Source organism: Purpureocillium lilacinum, assembly GCF_023168085.1.
Source record: "Purpureocillium lilacinum CBS 284.36 DNA, scaffold_8, whole genome shotgun sequence".
In the NCBI taxonomy this organism is placed as follows: domain Eukaryota; kingdom Fungi; phylum Ascomycota; class Sordariomycetes; order Hypocreales; family Ophiocordycipitaceae; genus Purpureocillium; species Purpureocillium lilacinum.
Genome location: NW_027072118.1, coordinates 1736537 through 1759226, shown reverse-complemented (window position 1 = coordinate 1759226; position 22690 = coordinate 1736537). Strand labels below are relative to the sequence as shown.

Genomic DNA, 22690 nt, shown 5'->3' with positions numbered 1-22690 from the left:
AAGCGTGGCCCGCTTACATGCAACACTTCACAGGGCATGGGAGGTGACATCACTCGCGGTCACGATAATGTCGCACGTTCTGGCGACGATCTCAGTCTGGTGGAGGTGAAGAGCCTGCAAATTTCAGCCCAAGAAGAAGCTGTGCGTTCGTGCCAATCCTGGTGATGGTGGCAGGCTACCCTGGAGGCATCTCGTCACAGGGCGAAGTACAGGTTGCGGCCGTCGGCAGTTGCGCATTGGCGCGGTTCGCGGCTGGGGATGGACGGCCGGACCGGGCATCGTGGCCTGATGTTGAAACTCTATCGGCACACACGCGTCGAGCGGTCAAGCGCGGTTCCTGTCACTGGACACGAGAAGTGCATACTGCGCATCTCGCGCGCAGAGGTTGACATGCACCTTGTCCACAAAGCCGCCGCCATAGCCGCAGATGTCATTGTCAGTGTCCGTTGCGCCGATCGCATACTAGCGCCCAGAGCTGCCTTAGCGGCGATCGGGCTGCTTGCCGGGCGAGCTCTGAGCAGCGAACGCGACGGCGAACCAGCACGAGTCGACACGAGTCGACACGAGGCGAGGCTTGGACTAGTAGTCGTCGCGATAGATTCATCGGCAGGCTACAGCATGGCTGTTGTAAGTGAGTGCGCGCGGGCGCAGGCTGAGGCGTTGGCGGGTGATTGATAGGAAGCCACGCGACCGATGGCAAGGCGACGCCTCACAGGCGCCCATCTGCCTGGCCACTCGTGCCAGCACGCAGGCCAGCCGGTCTAGACCTGCGGCGCCGGAGAGGCTCGACGAGTCCGCAGCCTAGAACGGCCGAGATGGCCAGAAGCTGCCAATGGGGCTGCCTTGGCGCCCGGCTGTCGTCGCACAAATCGCCCTCTGTCGACGCCCCGTTGCATCATGCGGTGCATCGCATGTACGAGGCATGGGCTGGACCGTCGGCAAACCGACGCGACGACCTTCTGCACCGGCATGGCATGTCTGGGCTGGTCCATCGAACGCCGCCTTGCGTTTTGCGGGCATGCACTTTTGGTCCCGACACGAGCTGCTTTCTTGTCTCTGCATTCTGCATGAGCGCGCGGCGCGCAGCCTTGCTTGCCTGCCCTGCAAGCTTGGTTGTTTGGCTGGCCGCAGGGTTGGCTGAGGCTGGCCTCTTCGCCCTCGATTCCATTATTGATGCTTTTCTTTACCGCATTTATCTCCTGGTGGTTGTCCGTCGGACAGAGGCCTACGCCCAGACAGTCGCTTCTTTCTGACCGGTTGGCCTGCTTCGCTGTCTACACATTTCGGCCGTGACTGCTGGTCGACTCCGCTCTTCGCGACCGAAAGAGGTATGCTGCAGCTCACTTCCCAGCCTGGGGTGCCTGGCCTTGACAATCTTAGCTACCTAGATCATCGAAGACTGGAGGCACACAAGGCAATCACGGCACGGCACAAGCGGTACATGCATCGAACCGCGCTGTACCGGTGAATCAAAAGCCCGGACGGCCTTGATGGGCAGTCCAGTTGCCAGGCTGATCCCCATAAGGCAGCCCGGCACCTTCAGCCCTGGGCTGGCGCTACTGTCCGTCAGCAGCCGAATTTCTAGGTCCCCCCACTGTAGGCATGCCTGTGCTGCCTGCCCATGGCGGCCATGGTGGACCCTGTTTTACCCCCACGGCAGCACGCGCCGCCGCACTTTTCGCACCTGGAGCGCCAGCTTCGGCACCGCACGCAGCTGCAGCGCCAGCCGCCTCCAGCTTTGGCAGCTTCCTTCGCGTCCAGCGACCACATGCCCCTCCACCCTGACATCGACCTCTACCTCTGCCGTCGCTACCAGCCTGCCGTCGTCCGCAGCCCGCCCTTTGCCTCTGCCCGACCTTGTGATGCCCGATTGCGCCGCTCGCACGCGATAACCACAATGGCCAGCCCCGTGGGCGAGCAGAACTGGCTCGCCTACCTCGAAGAGGCGGCCCGTACCGCCGTCGACCTCGAGCAGCGCGTCAACGTCGTCGAGCTCTACAAGCGCGCCATCGGTGCCGAGCCCGGCAGCTTGCGCCTATGGCTGGCCTACTGCAACTACTTTTGGAGTCTCTGGGCTAGCAGCCACGCTGCCGATGCCTCGGACTCGACCTGGTCCGACGAGGAGCAGCTGATGGGCCGTGAGCTCTTCTCCTTTGGCGCCGCCCTCGACCTCTGGCAGCAGGGCTACGAGGCCATAAAATACCGAATCAATGATAGCAACCAGTTCTGGGACCGCTGGGTCTCCCTCGAGATGGAGCAGCTCGCCAAGACGAAGACGCCCGAAGGCGTCCGGCGCATCACCCACCTGTACCGCGACCGCCTGGCCATACCGCACCTCACCTGGGACGAGACGTCGCAGGCCTTTTCAAGTTTTCTTTCCGAGTACAACAAGGCCGCCTGGGAGGAGACGATGAAGGAAGTGACCTCTGCCGCACAGGGCGTCAAGCGCGTCATTGACACTCGCGATCCGTTCGAGCTCAAGCTCCAGGCAGCAGCGCGACAAGGCGATGCAGAGGCGGAAAAGGCCGCCATGCGTGACTATCTCGAATGGGAGATACTGCAGAGCAAGAGGAACAATGACGTCCCTGAGATGGCCGTCGACATTTGCAGTGGCCTGTTCTCGCGCGCCCTGACCGGCATCTTTTCGTCGGACGACGGCATCTGGCACGAATACGTCGTCTTCGTCTCCTCCAACTCGGACGCCCCCGCGACCGACAAGCTTCTCGACATCCTGCGCAGAGCTGTTGTGCACTGTCCTTGGTCTGGGCAGCTGTGGAACCGGTTCATATTGTGTGCCGAGGAGGCCAAGCTCCCCTTTTCCGAGATTGAGGCCATCAAACACGCGGCAACGAGCGACAACCAGTTGTACCGCGACGGCATGGAGAGCGTGATTGAGATGTACGTTGCCTGGTGCGGCTTCTTGAAGCGTACGGCGCTCGAGCCTACGGCAACGGACGAATCTGTGGACGTTGCCGATGTTGGCCTGAGAGCTGCGCTCGAAGATGTCGACGTTGTCGGGAAGCGCCTCTACGGGAAGGAGTTTCAGGGCGACCCCAAGTTTCGACTGGAGCGAATCTACATCCAATACCTGACCGAGAAGAAGGGCGCAATAGATGAGGCTAGGGGCGTGTGGAACAAGCTGAAGCGCGCTCAAGTCCATGCCGACAGCTACGACTTTTGGTTCCGCTACTACATGTGGGAGATGCTGATATTCTCATCGCATCCTCAGTCCAACAGAAGCCCCACACCGTCATCGTCGGGGTCTGGCCTCCGGACACCTCAGCTTGCGACAGCTGTGCTCCATGCGGCGGCGACACGGCGAAGCATAGACTGGCCAGAAAAGGTGTTTGAGGTTTATCTGCAGCACTGCAACGACTACGAGCTGCCTGCTTCGGTGCGTCGCGCGACCGACATGGTACACAAGGCGGAGAAGGCGGTCAGGAGGCGACGGCTGCGCGAGGAAGAAGAAAAGGCAGCCGCTTATGCTGCCTACTACGGTACGCAACCTGTCGAAGAAGCCGTTGCTGAGACGGAGTCGCCCAGTGGATCAAAACGAAAGCGGGAAGCCAATGCCGAGGCTGCAGAGGAGGACGAGACTGTCACCAAGCGACAGAGGGGCGCCAACGACGCTGCCGATGCATCGCAAGCCACACCACAAGAGGGGGTCAAGCGAGATCGCGAAAATTCTACGGTTCTTGTGACTGGCCTGCCCGCCGACGTTACGCAGACAAAGGTGCGCCAGTATTTCAAAGAATATGGCCACATCAACCACATTACCGCCCTCGTACAGGAAAAGGACGGCCAGTCCTCCACCTCCCTAATCGAATTCCGCTCTCCCGACGACGCACAGTCTGCGCTTCTTAGGGACGGCAAATACATGGGCCAATCTCAACTGAGTGTCGAGTCTGGCCACGACTTGACCGTATATGTCGCCAACTACCCGCCTGCCGCCGACGAGAAGTACATGCGGGAGCTGTTCAAGGATTGCGGCGAAATCCTGAGCATACGATGGCCTAGTCTCAAGGTCAACACTCACCGCCGGTTCTGCTACATCTCGTTCCGCGACCGTGATGCGTCGGCCAAGGCTGTGGCCAAGGAGGGGACCATGCTTGACGACAAGTACAGACTCTTGTCCAAGTACTCAGACCCGGGCCGCAAGAAGAACCGCGAGGGCGCCGTCGCAGAGGGCCGCGAAGTGCACATCTCCAACTTGGACAAGGCTCTGAGCGAACAAGACATTCGACAGGCGTTCTCACAGTACGGGGCAATCTTGCGGGTCAACATCCCAATGACACTAGCAGGCAAGAACCGTGGATTCGCATATCTCGACTACGAGACCAAGGAGCAGGCCGAGAAGGCGGTCGAAGAGATGAACAACACCAAGTTCCGCAGCCAGATCCTCTCTGTGGCCCTGTCGAAAGAGTCCAAGGTCAAGCATGCCTCCACGATAGTCAACGCTAGCCGCGAGTCTGCATCGCCTGCACCGTCACGCGACCACGAAGGAGACGAGGCCATGAGCGAGTCAGGGGTGCCGGACCAGTCCAAGCCTTCGGCAGAGGATATCGCGGCGCGAACCATCGCGCTGATGGGTCTTCCCGACACCGTCAACGACACTCGCGTCCGCGCGCTCATCGAGCCTCATGGGGAGATTGTTAAACTCGTCCTGCAGCCCGCCCACGGCGGTGCCAAGATTGAGTTTGTGGACGCCGCAACAGCCGGCAAGGCGGCCCTGTCGCTTGACGGGACCGACTTTGAGGGCAACAAGCTGCGCACCGGTTCGGTCGAAGAACTCCGACACGCCAAGGCGGAGCACAAGGCCGACCGCATAGTCTACGGGAACAAGGACAAGTCAAGTAGCAAGCCTACCAACGGCCCGGCCCCGAGTGCCGCGTCCGGCCTCATGCGGCCCCCTGCGCCCGTTCGACGCCCCGTCCTCGGCCGCCCCGGACCCAAGCGCGGCCTCGGCTTCGCCCCGCGCCGTGCACCCGCGGCTAGCTCCACGGGCAAAGCGGACAGGGATACAGCCGCGGCGGAGAAACCCGCGCCCAAGAGCAACGCAGACTTCAAGGCCATGTTCCTGCAAAGCGGCGACGCCAAGAAGAGCGAACCCGAGAGCGAGGCAAAGGCCCCCGACGGCGAGAAGGCGGCCGATGGGAACGGAGCTTAGGGGATAATGTAGAAATGGGGTCTGGGACAGACCAGCGGAACGCGCTGCTATTAGAGTATTGGCCGCAGGGGTTACTGGTCATCATGTACAGTATAATGTCGCATGTGTGTCTGTCTTCTCTTGCTCGCTCGCTTGCCCTGCTTTGCTTCTTCTTGTGGCGCGTGTTTTCTTTCCCGCCTCCATGGGGGTGTTCTTTGGTTCTCTTCATTCATGTGGTCGTTTGTTGTGTTACATGGATGTACTACTTCATACCCAGCTCTGCGCGGACGAGCACGGCGCACGCGCGGAGGCACACGGATCGAGGCTGCTTTGCTCTGTTTGTTTGAAGCTCGAGACAGGACTGGAGGGCGGACAGGCGGGCGGTGGTTATACCGTAATTTACCTAGGTTAGAGAGGGGGCACGGCGCTGAGCCTGCGAATGAATGCAATGTAGACTGCGCTGCGTAGGCCTGGCGCCGCTTCGAATCCTTTGTCGTGGCCCTCTTCATTGGGGAATTTCGTTCTCGGAAAACTCCTTTTCAGGTCTATACTTGGCCATGGGCGGCGTGTCTTGCTTTACCTGCTTCCCAAGCCCGTCTATCTATGCATGGGCCGGGAAGGCTATCTTTCTTTTCGTCTACGTCTTCGTTCGTTTCGTGTACAAGGCCCTCCTGAGACTCTCTAGCATGAGTCGCTGGCCAACCTGTAGTTTCCCACGTTCCCACGATTGTTCTGCGAAAGAACAAGGCAGTTCCCTCGCCTTTATCGACTGGCACCTGGAAGCAGGCGCCGTGGCTATGACACCAGCCCCTTTGCGCACGTCCACCACCACGCAACGGTTTACAGCTCTGCTCCTTCGGACTTCGACGCCCCGTGTAGCCGCAGCTTGGCAACCTATGCCCTGCCCGAAGCGACCGACGAGCCAATGCGTGTGTCTTGACCCTGTATCCCGCTGCTGCCGACGCCGCCACTTCCGCCGCCACTGTCCTGGGTGAAGAGGCGCTGCCAGACGTCGAGCCACTTCTCCTGCTGGGCGGTGGGCAGCTTGCCGGGCTGCCGGAAGGAGCGCGTGAGGAGCTCGCGGAGGCGCGTGCGGAGGACCTTGACGACGAGCATCGACTTCCAGTCGGGGAGGGCGAAGCGCCCGCGGTTGCCGTCGAGGACGATGACGCCAGAGAACATCTGCGCAAATGATGAGTACCTGAGGACAACGATTAGGGGGGAAAACCGGGTAAGAACGTACGTCGCAGCGCACGTCGCCGCAGAGGAGGGCAATGACGAATGGCTCGCAGGCGGTAGTTTCGTGGGCGTGGTAGACTCTGTATAGATGCATGAGCAATTGGCCGTGGAATTGATAAGGGGGGGCGATACTAACGTCTTGGACTGCATGATGTGGTAGTAGGACAGCCACTTGATGTCGAGACGGCCACGGTTGACCGACGAAGGATGCAGGCTGATGGATTGGTTGTTGCCAATGTTGCGGAGGCCCTTGCTCCCGGGCGTGTCCCTGACGAGCAGCTTCGGATAGAAGCTCCAGGCGATAACGGACGAAGACACCAAGTCGTTGTCGCTGTTGATATTGACTCTGTGCGGAACCTCGAAGAAGTTCTGCTGGCGACGTCCACGTCCGCCCTGGAATCTTTGGCCCTTGAGCGACCGGCGTTCGTCCTCTGTCAGGGAGAGGAACCCAGAGTCAGCCAGCGACACCAACAGCTGACCCTTGAGATCCTCAATATTGGCGAGCGTCTGCTGGCTCAAAAAGTTCTTGCGACAGAACTGAAACTCCTTGCCGGCGCCGCTATTAGCCTGGCACACGCGCTTCCACGCGATGTAGGCATTGTAGATGGTGAGTAGATCAGAGTCGGCACGCCGGAACAAGAGACGAGCATTGTCGGCCTGGGCACGTTGCCCGAATGGAGCGGAGAAGGGCGACTTGGATGACAGGATTGCGGCAACCGTGATGGCCATGTCCAGGCTCTTGAAGACGGTGCCGAGAAGGATGAGCTTTCCCAGGAAGACGTCAAGGGGCAGCCTGGCAAGTTGGTGGCCGAGCGGAGTGAGATCCTCCCCGGCAGTCAGGGCACGGACGTCGACCAGAGCATCGATGGCTCGACGTATGTTCTTCGCCGAAGGGGGATCTAGTGCATCCCCAAGAGTCTCCTCAATGCCGCCAATCTTGCAAATTTTGACGCGGATGGCAAGGTCTTGTAAGGATAGACGAAGCATCTCAGGTGTCTGCTGGTCGCTCATGAGATTGTCATGACGGTACTTTGTGAACATGTGGAAGCAGAGGCCGTTCTGCACACGACCGGCGCGACCACGCCTCTGCTTCGCGTTGGCTCGAGAAATGAACGTGTCAATCAGCCTCGAGAGCTGCCTTCTTTCGTCGAAACGCATCTCTCGATGCTTGCCCGTGTCGATGACGCACGTCACGTCGGGAATGGTGATGCCGGTCTCTGCAATGTTGGTAGCCAGTACAATCTTGCGCATGCCTGGCGGTGGCACAAGGAAAGCCGACTCTTGGTCTTCCGTAGCAATAGATGAGTGTAGAGGATAGACGAGCCAATCTTTGGCGAAGCGGGGGTCTCCGAGTAAAAGGTCGTTGAGAGTCCGGATTTCCGCTATACCCGGTAGGAATACCAGAATTGCCTTGCTGTATGCTTCTAAAGACGAGTCCGACGCAATGTGCGCCATAAGCTGAACGATAAGATCGAACTCGATATGGTATTCATCCAGTTGTGATAGTGCGTTTCTCGTCTTGGGAGAGTATGCAGCAAGGCTCTGTGATAAATCACTCTTTGGTCCGTTGGTCTCCTCTTCTGTAACATCATCGTCAAGATCAATCATCTTGTCTGCCGGAGAATTCGTAGGTTTGTATTTGGTGATTTCGATGGCGTCTTCGAGATAGCGCACATCTACTGGGAATGTTCGTCCAGGGACATTCAAGACGGGGGCGCCGCCGAGGTACTTGGAAAAGCGCTCCGCATCGACAGTTGCTGACATGAGGACAACTTTGAGGTCCTTGCGCTTGACAAGGAGCCGTTTGAGGACAATGAGGAGAAAGTCGCTATCGATGGTCCGCTCGTGCACTTCGTCGAGGACGAGGTGGGTGACTTCGCGAAGATCGTTTGAGCCCTCCAGCATGCGCATAACGATACCTGTCGTGGCGTATACTAATCGAGTTTCGCGCGACGTGTTGGCTTCGAGACGGATAGAGTAGCCGACCAGGGATCTGTTGGTGCCCAGGTCGTTCTTGTTTTCCCCCAGCTCGTCACTGACGCGGCGTGCCAGAGAGATTGCCGAGATTCGCCGGGGCTCTGTACAATAGATCTTGCAAGGCCGGCCCTGAGAAAGTTCATGCTCGAGCAAGAAAGCTGGCACCTGGGTACTCTTGCCACTAGTTGGATGTCAGACATTATCCAGCGAGGATCAAAAAACCGAGGAATCATACCATCCGGTCTCACCACAAACGATGACAACTTGGTTCTTGTCCACGGCCTCGAGCACTTGTGGTCTGAATTGCCACATTGGAAGCTGCATTCGTGATTGCTGTACTAAAGTTAGCCGTGAATACCCGGCTCGGTCGGTGCAAGTTGCGTACCAGCATCTGCTGAAACTTGCGTGTCCCAGACTTGTCAGCCCATATCTTCTTGAATTCGTCGGGGTTTAGTGTCTGCGGCTTCTTCCGGTCGGCGCTATCAGATGAATCTTGTGCAGCCTTGCCGCCGCGGCCCCTGAATGCGCCTTGCAAGATGACTCCATCTTCTAGTTCTTGGTCGTGCCTTTGCCGAACCAACGTTCTCAGCGATCTGACGACAGCGCGATCCTCGGAATCGAGTTGCTCCTTTTTCGCCTCGGCCAGCTCGTTCCACAAGTCTCTCCATACTGCCGGCAGTCGCAGGTTGGCCTTTTCCTCTCTCGCGTTGCCGCTGAACACGTGGAATAGCGCCGATGTAGCGATGTAGGCCTCTGACTGCTTTGCATCGGAGGCTGCTACCCGTTGCATCGTAAAGGTAAAGCGCGTTGGATCTGCAATGACTTCGACATCAGATTCCGGCATAGCTGCCGGGGGCTCCTGAGGCTTCGTCCACCAGATATCGATGGACTGGCGGCTCGCAAAGGTGGCCTCTGAAACTATCGTATAGGTGATCTTGACGGACGGATCCCTGTTTCGTGTGAGAAGTGATTCTGTAGTGCTCGACGCATACCAACAAAGTCCTACCTCGCGCGACAAGCCTCTTCCAAAACTCGCCGCGGACTGACTCCTGTCCACTTGCCAAAGTCTCGCAACACCATCTTCGACCCATCTGCTGAGTTGATGACCGTGTGCGTCTTGCCCGTGCTCGGGTCGACTTCGTGTTGCGGTAGCGACGCGAATAGCCCAGCAATGTCGTCATCGTCGTCATCGTTTGTTTCAGCGAGGATCTCTGCGGCCATTCGCTCCGCCTCTGCGGCAACATCGTCCTCATCTTTTGCCTTGGGATCTGGAGTCTGGGTCGACGCCTTGGGCTCTTCCGCGGCCGCTTCCTGGGCCTCCTTCTTGGCGGCTGCCAGCTGTCTCTCCACAACTATCCGCTCGCTCTTCCACTTCATCTCTGCAGCAACTTTATCGAACAGGACGTCATTCTCGATCTTGTGCAGCTTTGCTTCAAGCTTCGCGATTGCAAGCTCGGTATCGTCACCATCTGCTTCAGCGGCCTTGCTGACTGGCCCGCGCGTGAGCTCCAGCAGTTTCGCCTTGGCTGAAACATACTCAGGAACCAGGTCCTCTGGCTCAATTTCGGCATCGTACGTCACAATCAGCTTTTTGGATGGGCCCTTGCCGGGCCGCCCGGCAGCATTGGACTTGCTGGAGTCCTTGCCCCGACGTCCACCGTGGGACTCAGGCTTGGGCGTGTGCGGCCGGGAAGGGAACGGGCTGCCGGACGGCGTTTCTATGACTATAGCATGAGCACTGGGTTCGCGGGGAAGAGCTAGGCCTGGACTGCCTCGAATCATCAATACCTCTGGAGACGGGTTTGCCCCTGAACTCGTAAGGAGGAAGTTCCTCTGGAGAGCATTCACGCGCCAACCAATCAAGGGCTTCCTCCAAACCCCAGATAGAATCCTTGAAGACATTTGAGACACTGGCGGCGATGTCGAGGATATGCTGCATTGCAGCCTCGACCCGAGCCTCAGGAAAGCCGACGGCTTCGAGCGTCTGCCGCAGGGTCCACAGGCGCAGGACCAAGTCATCCTCGGACGGGATCTTGCCGGTGCCTGCGTTTTCGGTGGATATGCTAGAGGAGGCGAAACGAGTCTCGGCCTTGATGATGTCGAGTATGTAGTCCATCAACTCCGGGGGAAGCCATTTGGGTATGTTGACGGTATCGGCTTGGTTGCGCAGCAGGCGCCGGTCCGTCTCGAGCCGCGAGCGCTGCCGCTGGGCATCGCGCTTCGCTTTTTGGGCATGCTTCTCGACAAGCAGCTGCAGGGCAGACTCCTCGAGCTGCTTCTCGAACTCTTCGGCGCTCAGCGGCGGGGGCTCCTGGGCAGCGGTGTCGGCCGTTGCGGCGGATGGCGGGGCAGTGACGGTTGGAGGAGGGGCATCGCCGCTCGGTTTGACGGTGCCGGTGGGCGCTGGCTTTTCGTCGACGGCCTCTGCGGCCTCGGGGCGTGGCTTGGAAGCGATCGACGTTGTCGCGAAGCCGCGGGCCGGGTTGGCGGCGGGCTTCTTCTTCTTCTTGGCGCCAGCCATGGTCGCGCTCGCACGGGGGGAGCAGATGTCGTGGAGCAAGAGCGCGAGGGCGGTGCCGCGGTGTGACGTCGGATGGTTCGAGGTCGAGGTTTTGCCTGAGAGACGTGCGCTATCCGGAGCGGCAGCTGGCGAGCGTCTAGCGTACCAAGTAGTGTAGCTACAGGTGCCGCAGCTAGCGGCCGCGGGGTTTCGCCTACAAAAGGTTCAGTGGGTGCCGGCACTACTAGGTATCCAGCTCTGCGCCGTTGCCGCGAGCTCCGCCGCTGGACACCGCCCGATCGCTGTACCGACACAGCCTGGAGAAGGCACTGGACTCTCAGGCCTACTGTACGGTTCGAGCGCCTCGGGAGTCCTTGGCTTCCAACCTCAGGTAGGTTCCTCGCCAGAAGCAAGCGGTGGGTCGCTCGCAGCGGAGCTCTCTCGTCTCTGAGTCAGGCCGCCGCCTGGTTGCGTTGGCAGATCAAGGCTGCAGGACTCTTAGGTACGAGCCTGCGAAGCGCTGGTGCGTATGAGTCAACTTGCATCATCCAAGTCGATGCGACTGATGTGGGAGGTACTGCAGCTGCAAAATGCACTGCGAGCCTAGGCGGGTGTACCAGGCGGCATCTCATCTGCAACCTTCGCCTCTCTATAAGGCACTGTAATGCGTACTCTTGCAGTGGGCGGGCATAAGACAGGCCCACGCTGTTATGACAGCGGCACACGCCTCCTGAGAGCCCTTACGCGAATATCTCAAAGCTGGAATCACCTTGGGGCACCCCTAGCCCAATACTTGCAGCAGAAATCATGTCGGGTACCTAGAGCCATGCAGTCTTCATCAATGGCCAACCATCAACGGTCGCGTGCTGCCGGCTTGTGCTGCCATCTTGTGCACTCTACGAGCACCTTGGGGTCCAAGTCGCGATGCAGCAGGCGGTGAAAGAAATCAGACCTGTGCGTGCGTGCGTGCGGCCCAGGGCGGGGCCGACTTTTGACGTGGGGTCGTCGCCCGACCCTGCGCTATGCTGCGCTGTGCTCCGTCTCCATCGGCCAGACCATTTTGGCCAGACCGAAAACACCTGCCAGGTCCATCGCGAATATCCCTGCTGGCCCGTCTGCCACCCCGTCCTCCCCCTCTCCCCAGCATCGCATCGAACCGCGATCCTCTCTCCCTCGCCGGTCGACACGATACCCACACGGCGCACCACCACCGTCGGCGCGAGACGAAGCTCTCGTAGCCCCCGATGAGTTCTTCACACGCCCAATTCGAATCCTCGACTCGACATGGCTGAACCAGAGGTCAATGGCAGTGGCACCGGTGCCGGCCTCAACCCCGTTGCCATCAAGAAGGCGCTGGTCTCTTCCTCAACGGCGGCGCGTGTTGCACAGCTCCATCAAATCGACGAGTCAATAACCCACAAGAGTATTGCTGCCCTGCCCTCGTAAGGCGCCGGCACGTCCGTGCTAACTGGCTTTGCAGCGTTGGACCAGAGCCTCGTTCCCGGCCTCCTCAAGCTTCTGTTCGACACGCACCCCCTGTACCATGACCGAGAGTCTCGACTGGCGGTGCAGAAATGCCTGGCCTCCATCATCGACGCCGGCCCCGACGCTGCCACCCTCGACCCGCTGGTCAAGGCCATGCGCCGCGAAAGTCAAAAGCCGGGAATCGCTGCCTCGAGCGCGTTTGTCCTGGTGGAATGGTGCTGTGTCTTCATGCAGCACCTCGCCGGCTCCCCTGCGTGGGACGAGCTAGCCAGCGACCTTCTCTTGACCGACGCAGATGCGTTGGACAAATGCCTCCAACCAGGTTCCAAGGGCGGCGTTGCGAGATCTGCGCTTGTTGCAACGAGGAGGGGCTTCCGAAAGCTATTCGCGCCCGCCGAGTCTCGCGAAAAGGTCTTATCGGATGCAGTCAAGATCCTGACGGCCAAGAGCAGCCAGCCAGCGGCCAAGAACGGACTGATACTCGGTGTCATCGCTGGTGTCTCAGCTCGCCAGGCTGATCTCAAGCCACTTCTCGAAAAACAAAAGCCCCAGTACTACGAGTTTTACACCCGAGAGATTGTCGGGTCCAAGGCGGCAGTTTCCGAGCATGTTGCCGCCGGGCTGGGTGATTTCTTCCTCGACTTTGCCACTATCGAGGAGGTCGAGGCGAAGCTCATCCCTGCAATTGAAAAGGGTCTGTTGAGGTCGCCGGAAGTTGTCCTCGGAGGTGTCCTGAAGCCTCTCGTCAAGTCACTCCCCGACAGCTTCGACTTGTCAAAGATCCTGGAGGGGAAGCTCGTGAAGCCTCTCCTTTCCAACATCAAATCCAGCAACCCTGCCATCCGAATTGCTGCTTTATCGGCATTCCGTGCCATAGTAGCCAAGAGCTCGGACTTGAACGTGCTGGATGGCGTCGTTGCCGAGATTGCTACCCCCTTGGGCTCTGGCAAGATTGCGTCTCCCGACCATAGAATCCTGCATGCCGAGATGCTGGATGCGATCCCTCTTTCAGAACAGAGTGCCACCAAGGCAGCTTCAGCACTGGCAACTGCGGCCACGAAGGAAGGCAATGAGGCGGCTCTCGCTGCCGAAACCCAAGCCCTGGCGAAGGCCAGTTCTCAGGTTCTGACTGCGGGCGGTGAGCTTCCAAAGCCTGCCCTAGACGCGATTACCAAGGGACTGGCCGAGAAGAAGCCGGCTTCTCGGAGATTCTGGATGCTCCGTGTTGGTAGCGTGCTGCACTCCCTCCAAGACAAGGACTCGTCTCCCGGCGCCACTGCCTTTGTCGAAGCAACGATACCCAAGCTCTTGGCCAACTTCGACGAGGTCGTCTCCAATGCTTCAACGGCCGGTCAGAGCGGCGTCATCGCCGGAGCGTTCGTTCTGGTCGCTCTCACGCCAGCCATTCTCCGCCAATTCCCCAGCTCCTCAGTGCACGGCTCCCTGACCAAGGCCAACATCCTGACACAGGCCCAGTCGCTGGCCACGAAGCAAGCATTTCTCCTGAACCACCGAATTTACAGCAAATTTACGTCCGAGGACGACCTCCGGTGGCTCTGTCTAGCGCTGCGTGCCGTAGGGCACCGTCTTGACAGCAAGTCGGACCGTGCTGTGGTGTTGGCTTGGGCCGAGGCCTTTATCCACTTGTCCACTGCTGTTGCCGTTCCGCCAAAGGTGCAGCACGAGTCGGCAAAGACGATTTCCAAGCTGTACGCCGAGAGCCCATCTCTGGTATCTGGCTTCATTATTGATGGTCTGTGGAACGGCCTCCAGATTGACCAGGCCAAGGAGAAGGAGGGCAAGTTGGAGCGTGCCAATCTCATCTACGTACTGAGATCCATATGCCTTGAGCCTACCGAACTTGACACTTTGGGGGCCAAGGTTGACCAAGAGGCGCTCGAGGCGCAAGCCTGTGCCATTCTAGTCCTCTCCCGCAAGGAGCTCATCCCGCGATCCAGCTGGATTGATATGTGCCTTAGAATGTCAGTAGACCCTGGGACTCTGGCTCGGAAGCACTTGGATACCCTTCTCCGGGAGATTGCTTTGAGGACATCATTCGACCAGCAGGTAAGGACGAAACTTCGACGCATAATAAGTGCCTGGAAGACTAACGCTTATCACAGTCCATTGTCAAGCAAGCTGCCTACAACGCTGCGGCTGACCTGGCATTTGTTTCCCCGGACACGGTAACTCCTCGCTTGGTAGAGCTCGTCGGCCGCGACCTCAGCGCAATCCAGTTGCGCGATATTGGTCCAGTGGAGACTGCCATCTTCAGAACCCCGGAAGGCACTTGCTTTGTTGACGTCCTGGCCAAGAAGAAGCAGGATATCGTCCCGAACAAGAACAGCAAGGACTACGACATCCTCAAATGGGAAGAAGAGTTGAGGACCCAGCTGGAGCAGAAGAAGGGACAGCAGCGGAAGCTCACCGCTGAAGAGACTGCCAAGGTCAACGCGCAGCTAAGGAAGGAATCCGAGATCCGAGAGTCGATCAAAGACATAGAGGCAAGATTAACCCGAGGCATTGGCATCATCAAATCCCTCGCAAGCGGCCCTCCGACCGACGCAACCTTATGGTTGGGCTCTGCTGTGGCGCTGTTGCTGGGTGTCATCGATGCGGGCGCCAGCCTCATCATCGGGGACGTGGCTGCCCTGGCCTACCTTGCCTGCGCGGACAAGGTGTCTTCCAGACTGGGAATGATGCGGCCGTTTATCGGCGTTGCGACTCTCAGGATCCGCGGCGTGGCGCTCTCGGAGGACTACAACCAGGAGAAGGTTGAAGACTTGGTGACCAGAGTGTTGTACCGCTTGCGCTTCGCCGGCGAACAGCGGCCGTTTGACGCCGTCTCTCTGATCTACATGCTCCCGCTCGTCCTCGATATATTGCGACAGGGAGGCGTTGGCGAAGACGAAGACGATCGAGACGCACAACTTGTCCTCGCTCTGGAAGTTCTCTCCTTCCACACCGACGTTTGTGAGGATGAGGCGATCCCGCGGGCCGAGCTCCTGACGGTTCTGATTCAATCGTTGCAAAACTACGGGCAGCACTACAAGCTCGTTAAGGACTGCTTCGCGGACATGTGCCGCTGCATCGCGCCCAACATGAGCACTGAAGAGATGGCCGTCCTGGCCAAGGGAGCGATCGTTGGACAGTCTGGAGTAAGGACGACTGTGCTGCAATCAATCAGCGCCGATGTCGACATGAGCGACCTGGGTTACTCAGATGAGATCTGGATATCATGCCATGACGATGAAGAAGAGAACCAGGAACTCGGCAAAGAAATATGGGAGGAGAGCAGCTTCGAAGTCGGCGACCAAATCCCTCTGCGCATGCTGCCATACCTGCAGAGTAAGGATGCTCAGCTGCGAAGAGCCGCCGCCCGCTCTCTCGCCGATGCGACTCAGGCGCACAAGTCCTCGCTGGCGGAAGTGATCCCCCAGCTTAAGGCTACTTATCTTGAGCTCGCTAAGCCCAAGGTCCAGCAGCTTGATGAATTTGGCATGCCCAAGAAGATGGACCTGTCCGACCCTTGGGAGGCGAGACAGGGCATTGCCACCGCTTTTAAGGAGCTGGCTGCGGTCATGGACAAGAACCAGGTCGACGATCTCTTCAACTTCCTCATCGAATCCGGTCCGCTCGGAGACAAGAGCGATGCTGTCCGCAGTGAGATGCTGGATGCTGCCATCCGTGCCACGGACGTGCACGGCAAACAAATGATTGACGTGCTGATGAAGAAGTTTGAGCGGACTCTGGAGCAGCCGGACAAGAACAGTGATGCTGCTGACCGCGTTAACGAGGCTGTCATCATCATGTACGGAGCATTGGCGCGCCACCTGAAGCCCGGTGACGCTAAGATCCCCGTGGTCATCGAGCGACTGCTTGCGACCCTGAGCACGCCGTCGGAGACTGTGCAGTATGCCATTGCAGAGTGTCTGCCACCGCTCGTTAGGGCCTGCTCCGACAAGTCGTCCAAGTACTTTGATCAAGTCATGGACGAGCTGCTCAACTCCAAGAAGTACGCGAGCCAGCGAGGCGCCGCGTACGGTCTCGCAGGATTGGTATTGGGCAGAGGCATCTCATCGCTCCGAGACTATCGGATATTGCAAACCCTCAAGGGCGCCATGGACAACAAAAAGGACGCCCACCAACGCGAGGCTGCTCTGTTGGCGTTTGAGCTGTTGTCTACGATTCTCGGACGGCTCTTCGAGCCCTATGCCATTCAAATCATGCCGCAACTTCTGAGCGGCTTCGGCGACAGCAACGGCGACGTCCGTGACGCGTGCCTGGCGGCATCAAAGGCTTGCTTCCGCAAGCTGAGCTCATATGGCGTCAAGCAGATCATGCCGACGCTCCTGGACGGCCTCGACGACCAGCAATGGCGCAGCAAGCGGGGTGCTTGCGACCTGCTCGGCGCCATGGCCTACCTCGACCCGAACCAGCTGGCAAACAGCTTGCCAGACATCATTCCTCCGTTGACAGGCGTGTTGAACGACAGCCACAAGGAGGTGCGGGCGGCCGCAAACCGAAGTCTGAAGCGTTTCGGCGAAGTCATTCACAACCCCGAAATCAAGAACCTCGTCGACGTCCTGCTCAAGGCTCTCAGCGACCCAACGAAATACACGGATGAGGCTCTCGACTCCCTTATCAAAGTGCAGTTCATTCACTACATCGATGCCCCGTCACTGGCGCTGGTCACTCGCATTCTGCAGCGCGGCCTTGGCGACCGGTCCAATACCAAGCGCAAGGCGGCACAGGTTATCGGCAGTCTGGCTCACCTGACGGAAAAGAAAGACATCATCGCCCATCTGCCAGTGCTGATCGCTGGCCTGAAGATCGCTGCCGTCGATCCCGTCCCGACTACACGCGCGACTGCGTCCAGGGCCCTGGGTTCGCTCGTGGAGAAGCTTGGCGAGGATGCCATGCCGGATCTCATCCCAGGTCTCATGCAAACGCTCAAGTCCGACACTGGCGCAGGAGATCGTCTTGGTTCCGCCCAAGCCCTCAGCGAGGTGTTGGCTGGCTTGGGCACGACGCGCTTGGAGGAGACTCTGCCCACCATTCTGTCCAACGTCGAGTCTTCCAAGGCAGCAGTTCGCGAAGGCTTCATGTCGCTCTTCATCTTCCTTCCTGTCTGTTTCGGAAACAGCTTCTCAAACTACCTCGGCCGTATTGTGCCGCCCATCCTGGCTGGATTGGCTGACGACGTGGAATCTATCCGCGAAACCGCCCTTCGGGCCGGTCGCCTCCTGGTCAAGAACTTTGCTGTCCGTGCGATCGACCTGCTCTTGCCAGAGCTTGAGCGTGGCCTAGCGGACGACAGTTACAGAATCCGTCTGAGCTCCGTGGAGCTGGTTGGTGACCTGCTCTTCAACCTCACAGGTGTCAAGGCAAACCCCGAGGCCGAAGAGGAGGACGAGGAGGCGGCGAAGGAAGCTGGCGCCTCGCTCAAGGAGGTTCTTGGAGAGGAGAAGCGCAACAAGATTCTATCTGCGCTCTACGTCTGCCGCTGCGATACCGCCGGCGCTGTCCGTTCGGCCGCTATTGCCGTCTGGAAGGTGCTCGTGCCGAGCCCGAGGACCCTCAAGGAGCTCGTTCCGACTCTCACACAACTGCTCATCAAGCGCCTCGGCAGCTCCAACATGGAGCACAAGGTCATTGCCAGCAATGCCTTGGGAGAGCTCATTCGCAAGGCTGGCGACGGAGTGTTGTCGAGCCTCCTGCCAACTCTGGAGGAAGGCTTGCAGACTTCCACAGACTCGGATGCCAAGCAGGGTATCTGCCTTGCTCTGCGGGAGCTCATTTCCTCGGCATCTCCAGAGGCCATGGAAGATCATGAAAAGACTCTCATCTCTGTTGTGCGCACTGCCATCACGGATTCGGACGAAGAAGTCAGAGAGGCCGCCGCGGAAGCGTTCGATTCCCTGCAGCAGATCCTCGGAAAGAGGGCCGTCGACCAAGTTCTGCCCTTCCTGCTGAACCTCCTCCGGTCCGAGGATGAGGCAGAGAATGCTCTCTCCGCTCTCCTCACCCTTCTCACCGAGACTACGCGCTCAAACATTATCCTGCCGAACCTGATTCCGACTCTGATAACACCACCCATCTCTGCGTTTGATGCCAAGGCTCTGGCGTCTCTGTCCAAGGTTGCAGGCGCTGCCATGAACAGGCGTCTGCCCAACATCATCAACTCCCTGATGGACAATGAGATCAACTGCAAGGAGGAGGACCTCCGCGCTGAGCTCGAAACCTCGTTCGACACTGTCATCCAGTCCATCGACGAGTACGACGGGCTGAACACGGTCATGAATGTCCTTCTGGGCCTATTGAAGCACGAGGATCACCGCAAGCGAGCAGCCACGGCGCGCCATCTGCGCAACTTCTTTGCAGAAACCACCGTGGACTACTCCAGGTACAACCAAGACATCATCCGCTCGCTTCTCAACGCGTTCGATGATAGCGACATGGACGTTATCAAAGCTGCTTGGGCTGCACTCAGCGAGTTCACCAAGAAGCTCAAGAAGGAGGAGATGGAATCTCTCGTCGTGTCAACGAGACAGACCCTGCTGCGCGTTGGTGTCGCCGGCGCAAACCTGAAGGGCTTCGAGCTCCCCAAGGGCATCAACGCAGTCCTGCCAATTTTCCTGCAGGGCTTGATGAATGGCACGGCAGACCAGAGGGTACAGGCTGCGCTGGGTATCTCCGACATTGTCGACAGGACTAGCGAAGCGTCGCTCAAGCCCTTCGTCACTCAAATCACTGGTCCTCTGATTCGTGTCGTATCTGAGCGTGCCACCGAGGTCAAGGCGGCAATTCTGCTCACTCTCAACAACCTTTTGGACAAGATGCCGACTGCGCTGAAGCCGTTCTTGCCGCAGCTGCAGCGAACTTTTGCAAAGTCATTGGCGGATACCTCGAGCGAGACGCTCAGAAGCAGAGCTGCCAAGGCACTGGGAACCCTCATCAAGTATACTCCGCGAATCGATCCCCTGATCGCGGAGTTGGTGACTGGCTCCAAGACTGCCGACCCTGGCGTCAAAACCGCGATGCTCAAGGCCTTGTACGAGGTTATCAGCAGGGCGGGGGCTAACATGGGCGAATCATCGCGGACCGCGGTGTTGTCTCTCATCGACATGGACACGGACGAGAGAGACGATGCGATGACGATTACGAACGCGAAGCTCCTGGGTGCCCTGATTAAGAACGTGCCCGAGGATGCTGCTGCGTCTCTGCTGAAACACCGCGTCCTCACTCCGCAGTCCAGCAACTCGTCTGTGCTGGCACTGAACTCGGTCCTCGTCGAGTCACCCGATGCACTTCTGCAGAGCCCCGCCGCGGACGAACTGCCCGATCTCCTCTGCCAGGGCATGATGAATAAGAGCGTAAGTAAATCATGTCGCGACGGGCTGCAACATGCTAATAGTATGGATAGACGTTCATCGCGGACAACTTCATCCTGGCCACGGGCAAGGTGCTGCTTTCGTCGCCGCCCAAGAGCTTCGACAGCACGAAGAAGATCTTCGAAACGTTGGCCAAGATCATTGAGCCCGGCAACCCCGTCGACTCGCGCCGACTTGCGTTGGTAATCTCCCGCACCCTGAGCAGGACGAACATGGAAATGGTCCGTCCACACGTCCCGCTGCTGGCACCTCCCATCTTCGCCAGCGTCAGGGACCTGGTCATTCCGGTGAAGCTGGCCGCCGAGGCCGCCTTTGTGGAGCTCTTCAGCGTTGCAGACGAGGAGAGCCGCATCTTTGACAAGTTTATGGCCGGGCCTGGAGCGGACTTGCCGCCGAACACGAAGAGGAGCATGACCGACTACTTCAAGAGAGTTGCGATGAGACTCGGCACGCAGGCCAGGGAGAGGAGAGAGGCAGAAGGCGGGCAGGGCGGCCTTGGCCTGTCCAATGACGAGCAAGAAGATGAAAAGGAGATTTGGAGCGTTGGCAAGGTGGAAGTAGCTGGCGAGATGTTCTCATGAGTACAGGTGGTAGAGGAAACCGTCTAGATGTAGAGAAAAGACTTGATGATTGATCATTACTTTCTGACCCAAACATACGCCACGTATAAGGAGGGGGCTAATTCCATTATCAATGTCATCTATACAGACTGTTGTAGCAGGCCGCTCCATGAAATGTCATGCCCTCGGGTTGACCTCGTTCTGAGTCGACACAGCACCAAGGCGAAGACGGACCCACTGGAAATTGTTAGTGCAGCGCTCCGTCGCGCCAAAATGCGCTCTGTGTTGGGCAGGGCGTCATGCACGTGACCGGTGGGCGTCGGTGATGACTCAGGCGAGCCCTCGCTTAGCGCCGTTTCGACGGGCCTAGTGCACGTGAACCCACAAACTCTCAGTGCAATCTGTGTGCCTCGAGAAATTCTGGTCATCGAAACCCCTCCCCGACCACAACCAACCTCTCACCCATCGAGGACCGGCCATCACCATCAACGACAATCAAGATGTGAGTATACCGATGCGATACATGATCAATGGAGACTACGATACCGCCGCGGTGATTTTTCCGATACGTCGACGGCCCCGGGGAGTTGATTTGATGGGGGAAAACCGTTGGCGGTCGCGGTCGGCAGCGGCGAAAAAAAAGCTTCGTGCGGGCGATTGGGAGGACCGAGACAGCAACGCAGCGGAACACGATGGGCTGACAGCAATTCCTCCTCTACAGGGTCAACCTGCGAACTCAGAAGCGCCTTGCCGCGTCGGTCATCGGCTGCGGCAAGCGCAAGATCTGGCTCGACCCCAACGAGCAGAGCGAGATCTCCAACGCCAACTCCCGCCAGACCATCCGAAAGCTCGTCTCCGATGGCCTCATCATCCGCAAGCCCGTCACGATGCACTCCCGGTCCCGTGCCCGCGAGCTGAACCTTGCCCGAAGAGAAGGTCGCCACCGTGGCTACGGTAAGCGAAAGGGTACCGCCGACGCCCGTATGCCCCAGCAGGTCCTCTGGATGCGCCGCCTCCGAGTCCTCCGCCGCCTCCTCGTCAAGTACCGCGCCAGCGGCAAGATCGACAAGCACCTGTACCACGAGCTGTACCACTCCAGCAAGGGTAACGCCTTCAAGCACAAGCGCGCCCTGGTTGAGCACGTACGTATATCCCCGACGCTACACAGCCGCCGTGAGGCCCTTCGCGGGGCTCCATTGGCGTGCCCGGGTGACGCGCTCAACGACAGGAATGCTGACTGCGTGACAGATCCACCGTGCCAAGGCCGAGAAGCACCGCGAGCAGATGCTCAAGGAGGAGATGGACGCCAAGCGTGCGAAGACCAAGGCTGCCCGCGAGCGCAAGCTGGAGAGGGTTGCGGCCAAGCGGAATGCTCTGATGGCCGAAGAGTAGACTACACGGACTGCGACGACATTTCGGTCTTGAGAGGAGGCTGCATTCGGAGTCTACGGGTTGGGTCTTTTTTTACGCCCTTCTGGTTTCTACAGTCGTACCGGCGGGGCTTCTGGCATGTAGCATTGAAAATGGAATCCACGATGCTCAGATTTACAGAGGCAACGAAAAGAATCTTTTGGTCTGGTGCCGGACTGGCCCGTGCCCGAGACGCGACGCCTTCGACATAGGGGGGGGTCTCTTGCTGGATGCCGCTAGGCGTAGCGACAGGAGTCGGATGAATGTAATGACGATGTTACAAACCTCGGCGTGCCTCAACTTGACATTGTCGTGCTTGACCAACCACGTCGGACATTTTTAAGTCTCCTGACAGAGAGAGAGTGCTTCCGCTGGTGCGAGATCGGATCTGGGGAAGCTGTTGGACAGGGCCACACGCCACGGGTCCATTACGTACATCTACGCGCCCTTGTCACGAGCGACATGCATATCTGCACACACATTGGCGAGGCGAACATCTCCCCGGATCATGGCCGGCGGCGCGGCGCTGCGATGAGGCCATGGCGTGCTGCCAAACCGTATACTGAAGGTGGTGCTCCACAGCCTTTACATAACGCGAATGGTCGCGGCATGGTGGCCGCGGCGGATAGACGGGGGTAGACGGGGCAAGACGGGGCTCAAGCAGGCCAAGGCCAGAGCTGACTGCCGCGGCATTCACTCGTGCTATGCTACTAGCCGTACCTGACGACGTGACACGAGCACACTTGTGTCGTGTGTGGCTAAATCCAAGTGGAGAGGCAGGCATAGCTACATCCGACGCGACAGAAAGAGACGCACGTAGATACGAAGAGAGGGAAGAAGAAGAAGACGACGAAGAAAGGAGGTCTGCACCGGCAGACGACGAAGAGAGAGGATCAACCAAAGGAATGGATCAGTTTCCAGTCACATTGCCCCGTCAAAGGTGGTAACGGTGCCGCCAGGGCATTTCAGCATGCTTCCC

General features: G+C 58.8%; 3 protein-coding genes across 3 annotated transcripts; 2 read left to right on the top strand and 1 right to left on the bottom strand.

The window, feature by feature from the left end:
• Nucleotides 1-1768: 1768 nt before the first annotated feature.
• PLICBS_010266 (splicing factor) lies at nucleotides 1769-5167 on the top strand (the record flags this gene model as incomplete). Its single annotated transcript, XM_018326639.2, has 1 exon — nucleotides 1769-5167. The coding sequence occupies one exon, from the start codon at nucleotides 1769-1771 to the stop codon at nucleotides 5165-5167; it is 3399 nt and encodes a 1132-aa protein (XP_018174959.2).
• An 873-nt stretch (nucleotides 5168-6040) lies between these two features.
• On the bottom strand, nucleotides 6041-10883 carry PLICBS_010265 (uncharacterized protein; the record flags this gene model as incomplete). The annotated part of the gene is made up of 7 exons (XM_018326640.2): nucleotides 6041-6328; nucleotides 6390-6465; nucleotides 6522-8543; nucleotides 8598-8695; nucleotides 8748-9312; nucleotides 9369-10080; nucleotides 10151-10883. The coding sequence occupies 7 exons, from the start codon at nucleotides 10881-10883 to the stop codon at nucleotides 6041-6043; spliced, it is 4494 nt and encodes a 1497-aa protein (XP_018174960.2).
• A 1263-nt stretch (nucleotides 10884-12146) lies between these two features.
• On the top strand, nucleotides 12147-21693 carry PLICBS_010264 (uncharacterized protein; the record flags this gene model as incomplete). Its single annotated transcript, XM_065601905.1, has 6 exons — nucleotides 12147-12285; nucleotides 12343-14414; nucleotides 14471-19723; nucleotides 19774-20312; nucleotides 21023-21443; nucleotides 21550-21693. 6 exons carry the CDS (start codon nucleotides 12147-12149, stop codon nucleotides 21691-21693), a joined length of 8568 nt encoding a protein of 2855 aa, XP_065457977.1.
• Between the last annotated feature and the right edge of the window lie 997 nt (nucleotides 21694-22690).